This window comes from Acanthochromis polyacanthus, chromosome 5 (assembly GCF_021347895.1).
Source record: "Acanthochromis polyacanthus isolate Apoly-LR-REF ecotype Palm Island chromosome 5, KAUST_Apoly_ChrSc, whole genome shotgun sequence".
In the NCBI taxonomy this organism is placed as follows: Eukaryota; Metazoa; Chordata; class Actinopteri; family Pomacentridae; genus Acanthochromis; species Acanthochromis polyacanthus.
In genome coordinates, this window is record NC_067117.1 from 12,321,778 (window position 1) to 12,338,994 (window position 17,217).

General features: G+C 40.4%; 1 protein-coding gene across 1 annotated transcript; it reads left to right on the forward strand.

The window, feature by feature from the left end:
* Positions 1-82: 82 nt before the first annotated feature.
* rab44 (RAB44, member RAS oncogene family) lies at positions 83-16,318 on the forward strand. Its single transcript, XM_051948799.1, has 10 exons — positions 83-306; positions 631-9,216; positions 9,798-9,871; positions 11,083-11,147; positions 11,238-11,375; positions 11,459-11,540; positions 13,654-13,768; positions 14,351-14,449; positions 14,530-14,606; positions 14,710-16,318. The coding sequence occupies exons 2-10, from the start codon at positions 649-651 to the stop codon at positions 14,795-14,797; spliced, it is 9,306 nt and encodes a 3,101-aa protein (XP_051804759.1). The 5' UTR covers positions 83-306; positions 631-648; the 3' UTR covers positions 14,798-16,318.
* Positions 16,319-17,217: the final 899 nt, after the last annotated feature.

Sequence of the window (17,217 nt, forward strand, 5' to 3'; positions counted from 1 at the left end):
TTTTTTTCAGCTTGAATAGTTGCATGTACTAATAACATTAATATTATAAGAGACTTCACGAAATTAAATAATAAAATATTTTGTTAAGGGAATATGGAAACTCAAGCTTTATTCAATACAGGAAGCGTTATATGTTGTAGCTGATAAACACTGCAAGCGCAGCCCACACAGGAAGTGCTCAGACAAGACTGCTGCGAGGGAACACACCCCCCTGTGTGAAATGCAACTACTGTTGAGCAGAGGCTGATGACTTGGCATTACAGAGTAGCTCATGTTGTGAGACGATAGAGTTGCCAGATTTGGTTGGTAAGTACATGTGGTGTTGTGACTTATGTAGAAGACTTAAAATCATTTAGATAAATTTCTGCTACGGATTCATTTTGCATGCAAGTCAAAGTAGTTTTAGTTTAAAGTTGGCTCTACTATAGTTTTCACCTCAGTTATTTTGTAGTATAGTGTTTTAAAAAAAATCTGTGCTCATTTCTTTGTGCATGTGTGTACTGGATGTAGGTTGTTCGGGAACAAAATAATTGGTTTGTATTAACTGGAATTTTGTTTATGCTACAGTAGGACTGTAGGTTTGAATGTAATTTGCTAACAAATTGTACAACTGAATGTTTTATGCTTTAGGGGAGAAGATTAGAAGTTATGTCTGGTAAAAGTGGCAAGAAAAAACGCCTTGGTTCGCGCCGCGTGGCACCACACCAGAATGTGTCATCTGATGACATCCATGTAACAGACGACAGTTCAGCAGCACAACACCATGTACTAGAAGAAAGCAGTGAATCGCTAAATGTATTGTCTAACCCTGATGATTCAAAACCTGAAACCCAGCAACCCCCTTCACCAGACAACACAATGAGCAGGAGAAAACTGGGGTCTAGTCGAAGAAATAAAGGAAGGCAGTTTGCAAAAGACTCGGAAACTGAGCCATATCTTGAACATAGAGAGGAAGTTGAGGAAAAGACCAGGGGTAATAAAACCGTTGAAACAACACAAACGTCACTGACAGCACAACTTGACAGGCAAGAGGAATCAAGCCAAGGGAGTGTACAAGATATTTCTGCAACACCCAACAGCTCTTTATTCTCAGCCAGTACACCTGACTATGATAATTCTGAGGTGAAGAGCCCCAGTATATTGAATTCTCCAGAAGACGTCACAGAAATTTTAACTCCTAAACCTGGTAATCTGCAAGCAGACCAGGCTCGTGAAAATGAGACCAAACTAGAAAAGACTGACAAATCTGACACTCCTCAAAGTGCAGAAATGGAAGAAAATGTTGGTATCCTGGAGTTATCTCATTTAAGTGCACTTTCAAGTCTTTCTGCAGCTCAAAAACTGATCAATATTCAACTGTCAAATTCCAAGGAGATGCCAGGAGAGAAACTCTCCCATGTGTATTCTGCAACAGAAATGGGGAGCAACAAAAATGATGACACAGACATGTTCAGGCAAGATGAAAGCTTGCAGGGCAACACCTTAGAGAGTGAGTCACAGGTCGGATCAGTGGCTTTGGAGTCTGCTACAGATAAAAACAGCCACAGAGAAAATACTGCAGTTAAAGACAATGCTGAGCAAGCAATGTTTTTATTACCAAAAGAGGAGTTGCCCACAAATGAAAAACTAAAAGAGCTTTTCAACTCTGAACTCAAAGATGATCAGCGTTTAGAGGATACTGTAAATAATGTGCATGAGCAGGATTTTAAGACAACAAAAATGCAGAAAGTGGATCAAGATGAGTACTCACCTGAAAGTCTGATACTTGATGCCACAGAAAATGCGGATATCTGTGCTGGAAACCTGAAAGACCAAGCTGAGGTCAGGGATGTTAATCAACTTGAATTGAGTGGGAAAGTTACTGATGATTTTGCACCCAAACAGGAAGTTTTAAATCCTGATGACAAAAAGGATGAGCATCCTATAAAAGTGGACAACTTAGAGGTAGATTTTAAAGTGGTGTTTGATAAATCAGTGGGAGCCACACTGGAAGGAGTGGATAAATCTGACACAGGTGCTGGTCATTCAGAGGACGACGTAGAGAAAGTGCAGGAAGAGGAGGGACAGACAACAGAAATGCAAGAAATGCAGCAAATTGACAACTTATCTGCCAGCACAGATGATGCCACAGACAATTCAAAAATCGTTGAAATCATTACCACTCTACCATCTAATGTGATGGTGGAAAGTATTGATGATTCTGCAACCGAGCAGGAAGTTTCAAATCCTGATGACAAAAAGAATGAGCAACCTACAAAAGAAGACAACTTAGAGGTCTTAGTCCAGATAAGTGAGGATAATCCTTCATGTGATACCAAAACACCACAGACCAGTGATATAGAAAGAGTAGACGCTGCTCTAGTCCAGGTGTCCGAGTCTGAAGGCAGAGTAGAAGACGATGTAAAACCCAACCCTGAACAAACATTTCATCAGGAAGCAGCGCAACTCTTCTCTGAAATGGAGAACACTGCATTTTCTTTACAAAGCTTTGAATCAGAAACAAATGCTGCTTCTGACTCACAACCTCATGACAGTTCTGCGAGCATACATGAGGAAACCAACACAGACCTCCAGCAGAGTGGCATCAGAAGAAAACTGGGGTCCAGCCGTAGAAATAAAGGAAGACAGCCAGTTAAGGAATTTAAAGAGGAAGCTTTAGAAAATACCACAAGTGATGAAGCTGTCAAAATAATAAAAATGTCATTGGCAACAAGTCAGGCAGACTTAAGTCAAGGGACCGAACATAATGCTGTGCCATCTTTGTTGCATGACAGCTCTATGTTTTCAGTGTCTACACTTGGTTATTCTTCTGAGGTTCAGAAACCTGCTGCTACAAACCATCCTGAGGCTGATCTGGGAAGTTTAATTTCTAAAAGTGAAAATCTTCAAGAAGACAGAGAGACAGACTTTAAAGTGGTGTCTGATAAATCAATGGGAGCCACACTGGAAGGAGTAGATACATCTGACACAGGTGCTCATCAGTCAGAGGACAACTGCAAAATCTTCGAAATCATTACCCCTCACTCATCCGAAGTGATGGTGAAAAGCACCGAGGATTCTGCAACCGAGCAGGAAGTTTCAACCCCTACTGTCAAACAGGATGAGCAACCTACAAAAGAAGACAACTTAGAGGCTTCAGACCAGATAAGTGAGGATAATCCTTCATATGATATCAAAACACCACAGACCAGTGATATAGAAAGAGCAGACACTGCTCTAGTCCAGGTGTCTGAGTCTGAAGGCGGAGTAGAGGATGATGTAAAACCCAACCCTGAACAAATGTTTCATCATGGGATGGAACAACTCATCTCTGAAATGGAGGACAGCAAATCTTTGCAAAGCTTTCAATCAGAGACAAATGTTGTTTTTGACTCCCAACCTCATGACAGGTCCACAGGCACAGATGAGAAAACCAACACAGGTTTCCAGCAGAGTGACATCAGAAGAAAACTGGGGTCCAGCCGTAGAAATAAAGGAAAACAGCAAGTTAAAGACAACAAACCTACAGAGGAAGCTGATGAAAATGCAAAGGGTCATGAACCCAGTGAAACAACAGAAACAGCATTAACATCAGAGACAGCAGACCAGGAAAACTCCACAGAGACCATGCTGGAAGGAATGAACAGATTCGACACTCGTCTGACCGAAGAAGAAAACACACAAAATGACACACATGTTTGCACTTCTGAGGTAATTACATCTGGAAAACATTCAAGTCCTACAGTAGATAAACAGGTAATTGACCTGTCACATTGCACACAGATGCCAGATGAGGATCTTTTGGGTGTCCATTCTGTAACAGATACAGAGAACAAGGAAAGAGATGAATACACAGACTTACTAAGGCTGGATGGAAATTTACCAGAGGATCCTTTGGTGAGCAAAACACAAGTGAGTCCCTTCACAGTGGAGATATCCACAGAAAAAATCAGCCCTGGAGAACATACAGAACTGGAATTTGGGGCTGAGAAAGCAACAGATTCTTCACAAAAAGATGAGTTGTCTACAAAGGAGGAACAATTGTCCGATGTCAGTGGCGCCCAGCAGTCAGAGGTCGCTGTAAAGAAAGTGGATGAACAAGATCTTCAGCCAACACAAATTCAAGATCAGCAACAAAAGTATTCTTCACCTGAAAGTCTGATAGTACTTGATGCCACAGAAAAAGTTGATACCTCCTTTGGAAATCTCAAAGACCAAACTGAGATGAGGGACACTAACATGTCTGAGTTGAGTAGGAAAATTACAGATGATTCTGCACCCAAGGAGGAGGTTTCAAATCCTGTCACTAAACAGGATGAGCGCCCTACACAAGAAAGACATTTGGAGGCTTTAGAGCAGGGGAATGAGGATTCTGATGTGTATGATTCCAAACAACCACGGATCAGAAACACAGAAAGAGAAGACACTGCACCAGGACAGGTGAATGAGGGTGAAGGCCAAGTAGACATTGATGTAAAACACAAAGATGAACAAATTGTTCATCAAGACGATGAAGGAGTCATCTCTGAAAAGAGCACATTTTCCCCACAAACCCTGCTGTCAGAAATAGATGCTCCTTTTGATTCCAATCATCAGGACCCTTCTGTAAGTGTAGTTGAGGAAACCAACACTGGCTTTGACCTCAGAGGGAACAGAAGAAAACTGGGGTCCAGTCGTAGAAAGAAAGAAAGACAACAAGATACGGAATCTAAAGAGGAAGCTTTAGAAAACACCACAAGTGATGAAGCTCTTGAAATAACACAAATGTCATTAGGAACAGAGACAGGAATTCAGGAAGATTTAAGTCAAGAGGCCAAACAGGATGCTATCCCCTCTGTGTTACATGATAGCTCCATGTTTTTAGTGTCTTCGCCTGGTTATTCTGAGGTTCAGAAACCTGCTGCTACAAGCCATCCTGAACCTGACCTGGGAAGTTTAATTCCTATAAATAAAAATCTTGAAGAAGCTCAAGAAGACAGACAGACAGATTTGAAAGGGATGCCTGATAAATCAGTGGGAGCCACACTGGAAGACGTAGATACATCTGACACAGTTGCTCATCAATCAGAAATTAATGTCAAGAAAATGCAGGAAGAGGAAGGAAAGACAACAGAAATGCAGCAGATTAAAAACCTATCTGTAAGTGCGATAGGTGATGCCACAGACAATTCAAAAATCGTTGAAATCATCACCACTCTCCCATCTGAAGTGAAGGTGGAAAGTATTGATGATTCCGCAACCGAGCAGGAAGTTTCAAATCCTGATGACAAACAGGATGAGCAACCTACAAAAGAAGACAACTTAGAGGTCTTAGTCCAGATAAGTGAGGATAATCCTTCATATGATACCAAGACACCACAGTCCAGTGATATAGAAAGAGTAGATGCTGCTCTAGTCCAGGTGTCTGAGTCTGACGACAAAGTGGAGGGTGATAAAAAACCCAACCCTGAACAAGCATTTCATCAGGAGGCAGCACAACTCTTCTCTGAAATGGAGGACATCAAATTTCCTTTACAAAACTTTGATTCGGAAACAAATGTTGCTTCTGGCTCACAACCTCATGACAGTTCTGCGACCATCGATGTGGAAACCAACACAGGTTTCCAGCAGAGTGGCATCAGAAGAAAACTGGGGTCCAGCCGTAGAAATAAAGGAAGACAGCAATTTAAAGACAACAAACCTACAGAAGAAGCTGATGAAAATAAAATCGATCATGAACCAAGTGAAACAGCAAAAACACCATTAACAACAGAGACAGCAGACCAGGAAAAATCAGCAGAGACCATGCTGGAAGGAATGCACAAATTTGACACTCATCCGACCGAAGAAGAAAACAAACAGCTGCCAGATGAGAATCTTTTGGATTTTTATTCTGTAACAGATCTAGAGAAGGGAAGGGATGGGGCTCAGCATTTGGAGGATGCTGTAAAGAAAGTGCATGACGAGGAGATTAAGCCTATACAAAAGCAAGAAACGCCTCAAATTGATAACATATCTGTAAGTGTGATAGATGATGCCACAAATAACACTGAAATCCTTATAGACTTAACTGAAATCAGGGATGTATACCAATCAAAGCTTGCTGTGAAAAATACTGACGATGATACAAAAGAAATCAACTTTGAGTCTTCAGACCAGGGAAAGGAAGCTGATCGTGTATTTGATACTAAGAAACCACAGCTCAGTGATACAGAAAGAGCAGACACGGCACTGGGTGATTACGTGACTGAAAGCCAAGTAAAGGATGATATAAAATCCAGTGCTGGAAAAACAGGTTGTCAGGAGGCGGGGCTCTTCTCTGAAATGGCGGACACTGAATCTTCTTTACAAAGTCTGCAACATGAGCTGCATGCAGCTTTGGACTCCAAGCCTCAGCAAAACAACACAAGCTTCAGCTCTGGTGGGAACACAAGAAAACTGGGGTCAAGCCAGGAAAAATCGATGGAAACTATGCTGGAAGGAAAGGACAAATCTGACAGTGCTCAGATTAAAGACACTGTTCATGTCAAACAAAATGAACATTTTGGCCCACTTGATGGCATCTCTGAGTTTAGTAGTTCAAGTTTGCATTCAAGTCTGGTAGTAGATCGACAGCAAGTCCAGTCAAACTCCAGCGAGATGCCAGATAAAGGGCTTCCCATCATGTCCTTTGTTAGCGATAACAAGGAAAAGGATGAGAACACAGAACCTCTGAGGCAGGATGGACGTTCACAGGGCAGCGATTTGTTTAGTGAGTCACATGTGGAATCAGAAAATATAGAGTCTCCAACCACAATGGAGATAACCACAGAAAAAAGCAGCTCCAGAGAACATACCAAAGTTGAAAGCAGTGTTGAGCAATCACTAAAATCAGCACCAAAAAAGGAGTTGGCTTCAAGTGGGGAACAAAATGAGTGTTTCAACCCATTTGAAGTCACAGGAGCTGAGCAGTCAGACGATGTTGTAAATAAAGTGCATGAAGAGCTGATTAACCCAATACAAGTGCAAGATCTGCTTCAAACTGATACAGGACCCAAACCCTGTCTCCAAGCACAGCCATCAGAAATAAACGCTCCTTTGGACTCCAAGCAGGATGATCCTCAGTGCATCAAAGATGAATCCCCCACAGGCCCCAATCCATCAGGGAGCAGAAGGAAACTGGGGTCAAGCCGAAGAAGTAAAGGAAGGCAGCATGCTAAAGAAGAAGCTACAGAAAGCACTAGAGATGATGAAGCCTCTAAAACACCAAACATATTAGCAACAGAGATGGCAAGGCAGGAAGAACTGACAGACATCAAATCTCCAGAGAAAATAAGAAAAATAAGTTCAACTGTGAATGAAAATGACAACACAGAAAAGCTGCCAGACAAAGACACACTTTCTACAGACAGCAGTACTGTCGTGACAGCAGACAATGACTTTCTCAAATCTAATAAGGATGTTGATGACAAAGACAAGAAACCTGTCAAAGAACCTGAGAATTTAAGTTACCTCACAGGATATGACACAGATGAAATGGACCTGATGCAACCACCACAAGCCTCAGTTTGGAAAGATGACTTATACATGCAGAATATCTCATATCACGATGACAGGTCAAGAACTGTGGACATAGTTGCCCAAGAAGAAGCCTCTCAGCTCCAAAATACAGAAGACTTATTAAGAAAAGACGCTGATGTGCAACAGACAAATGATGAGATAGAAACTGTGGGGCATGTCATGATGGAGAGCTCCGTGGATAAACAAGGTTCTGGACAGGGTGAAGTTGGACAAAACTTTGAAGATTCTACAAACAAAGTTGGTGCAGTTCAAGAAATAAATACATCACATATTCTCGTTTCTACTGCACAAGAGCCAGCTGAGGATGTTGAAAGTGAAATTTCTACAGCAATGGATGCATCTAACAGCCAAGAAGAAAATCAATCAGATTACAAGAAAAATTTGCAAGTAAAATCCAACCAGAGGAGGAGAAAATTGGGCTCAACTCGCAGGAATCTACTCAACAGGAAACAAGAGGGCGAAACGGACGACAAAGACGAAACAACAGAAAGCGAAGTTCACACAGAAGCTAATGCAAGAAATCTTGACGAGATGAAAGATGTGAAAGAGCTGGTGTTATCTGCAGAGGTGTCACAAAATGAAAATGCAACAACTTTGCTGGGTGCTGTTTATAAAGAACAACAGGAGGGTTATGAAATCAGCTCTGCTCATGATGAGGGGCATCAGCTAGAAAGCAGCACTTCTAGCCTACAGAGCTCAGAGAGTAATGTGATACCAGGCAGAGATGATTTAATGGCTCTCCTTCCTGAACCGGCAGCCTCTCACACTGAGGAAGCTGTCGATCCTGATAGAAAGGATGGTGAAAGAAATGTAGACATTGGTGTGGAGCCATCAATGCTAGAGGAGTTTACAAGCTCAAAGACACAAATAAGCCCTATGATCGCTGAAAGAAACAGACGCTCATTAGATCAGTTGCTGCCCCTAAATACTGACACCACAACAAATACTGGCATCACAGGAGGAAGCTCAGTGCTTGGTGAGACCACTGAGACCACACAAAATGATGACGAAAGGGCTGAGAGTGCCACAGAAATACAGGACCAAGATTCTACTCAACAAAAGCCAAACGTGATAGAAGAAGCTCAAGCTAAAACTCCCGAGATGAAGAACGCAAGCCCAAATGTGACTCCGACCAACAGGAGAAGGAAGATGGGCTCCACCCGCAGGAATCTTGGATCACGAAACAAAGGAGAAGACCTGGATAATGAGGCAACAGAGACCGAAATAATTGTAGGAGATGTAAAGACAGAGAGTGTCCCTGTAATCAAAGAAAAGGAACTGCAACTTCACACAGAACACAATGAGGGTGACCCTGAACAAGAGAGATTATTAGAAACAACAGAATTCAGCCAAGCTGGCGAGTGTCAGCCGACTCCTCCGACTCAGCAGACAGTTGAGAAAAAACCTGTTACTCAAGGCGAACTTTTAGACACAGAGGAGCATAGTCCCAATTATCTTCCATCCACCTCTACTAAAAATGATACAACGTCAATGTCGGCATCTGGAAGGAGGAGAAGAAAAATGGGATCTCACCGGAAGTCACACGGACATCAAGGTTATGGAGACCAAACAGAAGAACAGGAGGGAATATTAGATGAACAAAACGAGACGAATGTGAGAAGTACCCCCGAGGAAGGTGTGATCAAGCCATATGAAGAGCACAAAGAAGAACCATTGGATCTGCAGAAAACATCAGAGGTAAAAGCAAATTCTATCTTTTTTTTTCGCTGTCCAGCAGAAATCTTTACTTTTGATTGTTTATGATAGTTACTAAAACTGATGAATGGACACTCACTTTCACTGCATTTCAATTAGCTTATGTGTTACAGCCAGTTCTAAATGGAGTTTATTAATGTTTCAATATTATTGCATACATAATTTTGTGCCTTTAGCCTGGATGCCTGTTATTGGAGAAGTGTTCTTTGACAGAGCAAGTACATGTTGTGTTGTACTTCCCATTTGTATTATCACATCTTGCAAGAACAAAATGACACAACAATCTAAAATGAGGAACATGTGGTGTACGCTAAATGTTTCACAGAGAGAAAAGGAGAACATAACCCTGCATTTGGCTTCTTCAGAAACTTGAGAGATAGTAGCTTCGAATGAGATCAGCAAACAATAACTTTCAAGAATTTAAAATAAAAAGTAATGAAGTCTATTCTCCTATCTGTTGACAAAAGATAAAAGTGTTTGTTTCAAAAGATGAAATATGTGATCAAAGTGGAATGTCCTCTACTGTCAAGTCATGAATGACTTTTGTATTTTTGTCTCTGCAGGGTGATGATCGTGAAAGGAAACCTTCATCTAGCATTATAATTTCAAAGCCTGCAGAACACTCAAGGCCTGTGAGGTAACTGACATTAAACGCATAAAAACATGACAGCATCCAGGGGTTGTCCTATTTAATAAGCTTCTCAGCGCAATAAAATATTTATCTACCTGTTTGGGATTCATATCAACATGGACCAGTTTTCAGAAACATCTGTTACAGATAAGTGAATTAAATGGCATGTTTTGGTGTATATCTAGTGTGTCCAGAAATGAACAGCCAGCTAGAACCTCACTGCAAAAAGCACATCAGAAAGTCTGGTTATGTATTTAACTTCACAAGATAATCAGAAGCAGTAAGTGTCATATCACTGGCAGAGACACTTCTACCCACGTCCTATAGTTCATGAATATAAAAGCCTGTCCTCTAATCTTATTGTACTAATGCACACGTAATTCTGCCATTTGGTCAATCACATTTTTTATATGTTTGCCTTCACAGCAAACATTTACCATCTTGTAATGTCAAAAGGAAACCGTGCATTAGACGGTTGAACACATTTTGCCACTCACCCATATGAGTCATTGAAAAATCTAAGCTTGTGACTCATGCAGGCCTCACATCTACACTAATCCTCATGCACATATTATAATACATGCAGTACGTGGTTCAGACACTACACACTATAAACAGATTTGCCTCAGCATGCCAGTGGCATCATTGCTTGGCAGTCGGTTGATGTTATCCAGCTTCCTACAGGTTGATTGAGAGTTTTCAGCTGCTCTGTTAAGAGACGAGAGGTGAAAGGGATACGGTGTGAATGAAACACAGCTTTTCTGCTGCTCAGTGTAACCAACTTAAAAGACGTGATGCAGTTCATCTCAGGCAACTAATGGAGGTCTTGAGGCAGACAGACAACTGTAGGATGCCTCTTAGTTTTATGTGCTTGGTTAAAAGCATGGGTGTACCAAGGATTTCTTTGTATGTTTAACTGTTTGCAATATGTTCTTTGTGAGGGATGGGCTTTTGTGCCATAACAGTTTTTACCTTGACCTTGAAGCACATATTGTCTGTCATTTCTAATATTTACTAAATTTCAGGAGGGTAAAAATCCTACTTGAACTTTTTCCTCTTTCTCTCTGAATAGTTTTCCTGTTGAAGTTTTTGTTCTCAAATCACATTACAAATTTGTTTTTGTTTTTCCTAAAGCCTTTCAGAATCCAGAGGGTGACTGATTTATAATTTGTTCTGGGTGTCGTATATAATGCGAAATGTGTTTGTTGGTTCCACAGTGAAAAGACTCCATTTCAGCCTTCACATGCTGAAAACCGCCTGGGTCAGGAGCAGTTTTCTTTGGGTAAACACCATTAATACTTCAACAATCTAAATTTACTAACTAAACTTTGAAATATTTTGTGATCAGAAAGTGTTTTCCTGTTGATTTCAGCTGGTGAGCCCAGAGGGGCAGGCCTCAGATCAGACAGCTACCATGTCGTGATGATTGGAGACAGCAGTGTGGGAAAGACTTCCTTCATGAAAAGAGCTCAAACTGGGAAGTTTTCTTTAGATATACCGTCCTCTATTGGTAAGATCTTGGTCTTTACTTTATGGTCACTCCAAAAATATGTGTAAATATACAGAATGATGAAACATAAATATACTCTGTAGGCCTTGATTCCTGCATGTGGACTGTGATGGTAGATGGCAAACCTGTGGTTCTGGAGTTGTGGGATACAGCAGGACAAGAAAGGTGCGTTTCCTCTTTCCTTTTACAGTACCTTATTGAGACATTAATGGCAATAACTACTGTTTCAATTAAACATATAAATGAGAGATTAAAACAAGTTGGAACAAAGAGAATAAATGGAAGTGATCACTGCCTGTGGAGATTTTAAAATCATTTTAAACACATTTCTTGCGATGGCTGTCCCCGTATATAGCCTTGAGGACAAATACAAAGGTTATATCATAAATATCATGATCATCAGTGTGTTATAATGGCATCAAACTCTTACTTTTCGATATTATTCTATTTTCCATTCCTACAGGTAGACACACATCTGCCATCCATACTAAAATTAAGAAACTTTTTTGTTTTTTTTCATTGTCCTTTAAAATGTGTCAGTTTTTCTTCAGTTATGTCAATTATTTATTCTGAAAATCTAATGTTTTACCTTGTTAACATGTTCATATGGTGTTTTTTAAAAAATATGCTGGATCATAATGAAATTGGCAGTCAAAGTCACAGCTATGCATTTCCATCTTGTAGCAGCAGTTGACCAATATCAGAAACATGGTTTCAGACCTCCAGGGTTTCATATATTACAAACTTAAAGAACCAACCTCTTCATTGCAAAGTGGAGCTAGCTGTATAATTCTTCTTCTTCTGGAAAACCTTCTGGTTCAAACATGTATAGCTGAATTACTCCACTATTATATATTAGAGTGTTACACTGAGTTGCAGTGAACTGCTGTATAAAGGTGAAGAATTCACTGATCTGCACATTTTACATGAAACCATGGAGTGTAGTTACAACTATGCCATTTTAATGCAAAAAATTTGCAAATATGTATTTTTGATACACAGAAATTAGGTTTTAGGGTTAAAACGAATGACCAGGGTGGAATTTTAACTGTGTCATTGAACCCCTATTGTTACTGCTAAAGGTCTGATTGTCGTTGACGCGCAACACAGTTGACTTTTTTGATACCTGTGTGATTATGGAGGCCTTGAGCTGCATGGAAACATTGAAGCTGTCAGGACGTCTCTGCCCTGAGCACCAGATACACAGTCAGGTCCAGCAGCTCCACCAGATGAAGACGATCTGATGTCTGCAGCAAGTAGGCAGAATATCTGGACACTGGTGAGAGAGAGGCCACAAGTTTAGAAGTCATTGAGGAAATCTAAGAAGGAAGCCCCTCCTTCAAAGTCACAGGGTGTTGTTGTGTGATTTATGATATCCTCAGCGTTGCGCCATGTGCACTCTGTCTTTCTATTCTAGGAAGTGGCTGTGGCTTTTCTGTGTATAGACACACTTTGTTTCTCTGTTGGCCGAGGACAGGTTGTCTCACTGTCACACAATGTGAAGGCAGCACCCTGTGTTCTCAGCAATGTGTACACCTCGGCATTCAGCCAGGACTTCTGATTAGAACATGTAACAGTGTTTACATAAGTAACATCCTCTATGCTATTGTAGATACAGATACCACAGAGACCTCCCTGAACGTGTGTCAGACAATGTCCTCAAAACAGAGTTAAAGTGTTGAGAAGTGTCTCTCAGGCGAGGACAACCTGTTTCAGAACTGGTTTGGCATATTTCTGCAATGCTTTCTATGCTGGGATTACAGAGTTGGTCCCAGTAGCAGAGGTGGGGTGTGCAGATTCCTACACATTTACTCCGCATGTTGGTCATTGGGTGAAATTTAGGAGGACAGTCGGATTGGTGTGGTTAAAATCCATGTCTACAGTGAAACAGCTGTTAAGGTGTGCTGTTTTGTCTTCACTAATAGGCCTACAGAGTTTACAAAAGCTCCTCCTTAATGTTAACACTGAGCTGTACACACCCGATTCATCATGTGGTTTCTAAGAATCCATTTATTTATGTTGTTACAAGTTCCAACCACTTCACTGTGAAGGCAGTTGTCCTCACGTTGTTTTCATTATCTAAATGTAGCTTGAAAGATTTTTTTTTTAGAGGAGTCTCTGCAAACTGTATTGCGACACAAAGTTGGTAACTGTTGAGTGCATGCAAGGACAGTATTCAAAATGTGCCAGCTGTGGTGTTTGTGTCCGCATGATCTGAAAATGGATGTCTGATCTAAAGGCAGCATGTCTCTGATTAAACTCTTTTCTGTCCTCAAAGGTTTCGCAGCATCACGAGACATATTTTCCACAGAGCTCAGGCGTTTCTCTTAATGTATGACATTACATGCACCGAGAGCTTCTCTGCAGTCAGCTACTGGGCCAACTGTATTCAGGTATGATGCATTTTAAACTGCAGTCACAGCTGTACCAGCTTTGTTTACAGCTGAATTTACAGGTTTTTATCCAACGCTAGACACACTGACGTCACAAATAAGTGCCTTTAATTGTAGTTAGTGTTAATCTGCTACACTGAAATACAGAGATTTTTCTCTACATCAGCGCTGACTGTACTGTTTACACAAGTGAGTCCCACTACGACTTTTTTTAAATAAAAAACTGTTAAATTAGCAAAGCTCTTTTTTTAAATTTAGAAACATCTGATCAAAAATCAATAAACAAGCTTAATATATAACCAGGTTTTCACTGCCTCAGTACCTCAAAGCATTGGAGTCCACTTCCCAGCCTTTAACCAAATATTTATGCTCCATATATTCAAGAACCTGATATGTATATGCTAGAAATTTTAAAAATGATACACATTCTGAATTGCGTATTTAAAACACCAACACGGATTTAGAGCTGCTGAAGAAAACAGCTACTAAGTAAATGTCATATGTGCATGTTTTTATAGTAGTTTGAACGTTTCTGAATGTTAATCCTTGCAATAACTTAAGGAAAAAAAACATGTTTTGCAGGAAAGCGCTGCAGAAGACGTGACCGTTTTACTTCTGGGGAACAAGAGCGACTGCGCTAAACGACAGGTTAAAACCGAACAGGGAGAAATTCTTGCTAAGGTATGAACACGGTGCAACACACCCTCTCATGATCGCTTTGTGGCAACACCCACACTGATGGCAGCTTTCTAATTCTACAGGAATACAACTTTGAATTCATGGAATGCAGTGCTGCCACAGGGGAAAACGTGGTTCAGTGTTTGGAAACTGTGGCCAGGTAATTCATACTACTTTTTTTTTTTGGTTTGTTTTGAAACATGTCCTTGTGCTTGCTACCTGTCATGACATTAGCTGACTGTGTTCTTCTGTGTTGTTGCCAGGATGCTGAATCAAAAAATTGGCACAAGAGAGGAAGCCACAGTGGTTCAACAAGGGGCAGCACAGAAAAAAAGATCAACATGTTGCTGAGCAGATGTGTTTGTGCAGAAAATAAGTTAGGTGTTGAAATCCTGCAAACGGAGGACATGGTGTACTGGTTGGATTTTCTAGGCTGGTGTTTGCAACAAACTGCATTTAATTCAACTGTACTTGCACAACTGTGTAAGTTAAGTTCTTTTTCCACAATGACTTTTAATCAATTTGTTTCTTCCAAACCCACGTAAGACATGTATCGATTTAAAGGGCAATTTAAGAGTAAGTAATGGCTTTACTTGCATAAAATATAGTGGAACTGTACTTGTACTAATAATACATGTGGTGAGAGGATACCTAAGAAGCCTTCATGCTTATAGTAGCTAACTGGTGCAGGAAGAGATATTACATGTTGGATAACAGATTTAATCATTTTGCACTGTGTTTTCTTCTGCTAAACTAGTTTTCCTTCTGAAGCATGAAACCACTCCTCTATTTGTGCAATTTCAGATTATTATCTTTGGATCACATGTGAAGAGTCTGGCTCCAGACTGAGATATAGCCATTTAAAGACATAACAACTTATCTCACTAGTAATCACAACTTTAAGTACTTAAGCACTTTCTATTCATGAAAAAATATTTAGTTTCAGCTTGAAAACAGATAAGTTAATCTCCTCTGTTGTACAGTTATCACTCTGCCAAGAACCGCGGCGAAGTTATGTGACGATGGACATCGGTTTGTCCGTCTGTTTGTATGTCTGTTTGCAATACTACTTAAAAACAGACTAACGGATTTGGATGAAATTTTCAGGGAAGGTCAGAAATGACAAGGACCAAGTGATTAGATTTTGGCAGTGATGCAGCTTGTAGTCTGGATCCACAGATTGGTTAAAGATTTCCGTATCATTGTGAGATAGCGGCACAGCGTCACTGTAACCATGACTACAAGTGAACACTACGTCAGCTTCCTGATGATGGTCACGATTGCGATCCTACTACAAATCCACCGCTGTGGACCACAAATTGTTTAAAGACTTCATCCGTAGTAGATCATAGAATGACTAAGCAGCCTTGGCAGAGTACTACGCTCTCTAAATACTTTTCTTGTTGAATGTTTGGTCTACACTGTCTATATTTTATGGGAATTAATATATCGTAGTTGTGTATATTTATGTTTAAATCTGATCTCTGAGGTCACAAAGCGTGATATTTTCAAGGGTCTCTAATGACTTAGGGTACTTACGTGTGAGAACAAATCATTCTGTTTTTGTTTACTACTCCACTTTATTCAATAACAATATTAACTTTGCAACGATTTTGTGTGCTTGCCATCTGTTCCAAATTATTAGTGCAATCATTCTCCTGCAGTTGTCAAAGCTGCCAGGTCGGCCAGATAATCAGGAATGAATTCCATGCCTCTGTAATTAAATACACTGGTACTGAAATTGATAACAGGTTTGCCCATCTGAATGTAAAATTATGTTGTATTATTTCCCCATAACTTGTGTCACCGTCTACCTTTAATCAGATTGTTCTAATGTCATGTCTCATGCTTAATAAACCTCTCGAGCAACAATTTGTCTGCGTGCGTAGTTAATTAGTGTCCTCATGGAAGTTGTGTGTTTCTAGACAGACAAAGACAACTGTGTTCTCAATGGCACAACAAGTTCTTAAATGGTATGAGGAGCACGACAACAATGGCGCCACAGCAATAACCTCATTACATCCCAAAGGAGGATTTGTGGGAAACAGAAATGCAGAGACGACATCTTCCAGCATCTTCAGAGGACACAGATAATTACACCGAATCTGATATTAGCGACTGGCACTAACTTCATGAGATGAAATGTTTATCCAAACCCCTTCAGGGTGAAACACTTAAAACAACAAAAAGCCCAAAAGCTCAAGCTGAATGCTTGATTTTACGAGCAAGTAATTTCAATAAGCTTGCTGCAACTTCCAATAAATGAGTTTCAATTGAAACGCTACTGTGACCAATTCAGACTTCTTGTTCATTTGATGCCATTTTTCCATAATTAGTTTCAAAGTCCTTTCCAGGAGATCTTCTAAGGTACTAAGAGGAAATTGCAAACTGTTTAAATAGACTGAGGCACAGGTGGAGTGTAATTTTCAAAACCAGCTGCAAGGTGTGCACTCAAAGTCGCTGTTGCCGTCACTATTACTTTCTCCTGCATTAAGGACGAGCTATTATTGCCCACAGTGGGAGAGCTAGCTGGCTGCCACCTGTTCTTCGGTTTACTGACGTCAGAGACTCTCATTCACAGCAGGGGTCACAAAGTCCTTTTAGTCTAAACAGTACTACTGTCTCACGCCCTTTTCAGATTCCAGATATGAAACATTGTTTGCTTCATCGATGCATGGCAGTAAAGATATATTCACAATATGCATCATTCACGTGAGATTAGACAATACAGCAAGTGATGTAAAATGTATAATGAAGGCTAAATCTAAACT

Bases quoted from the DNA above. Each gene is read 5' to 3' on its own strand.
- rab44 (XM_051948799.1), top strand. From the start codon at position 649: ATGTCTGGTAAAAGTGGCAAGAAAAAACGCCTTGGTTCGCGCCGCGTG. The intron at 11,376-11,458 runs GTAAGATCTTGG...TATACTCTGTAG, and splicing joins AGATATACCGTCCTCTATTG to GCCTTGATTCCTGCATGTGG. The intron at 13,769-14,350 runs GTATGATGCATT...CATGTTTTGCAG, and splicing joins ACTGGGCCAACTGTATTCAG to GAAAGCGCTGCAGAAGACGT.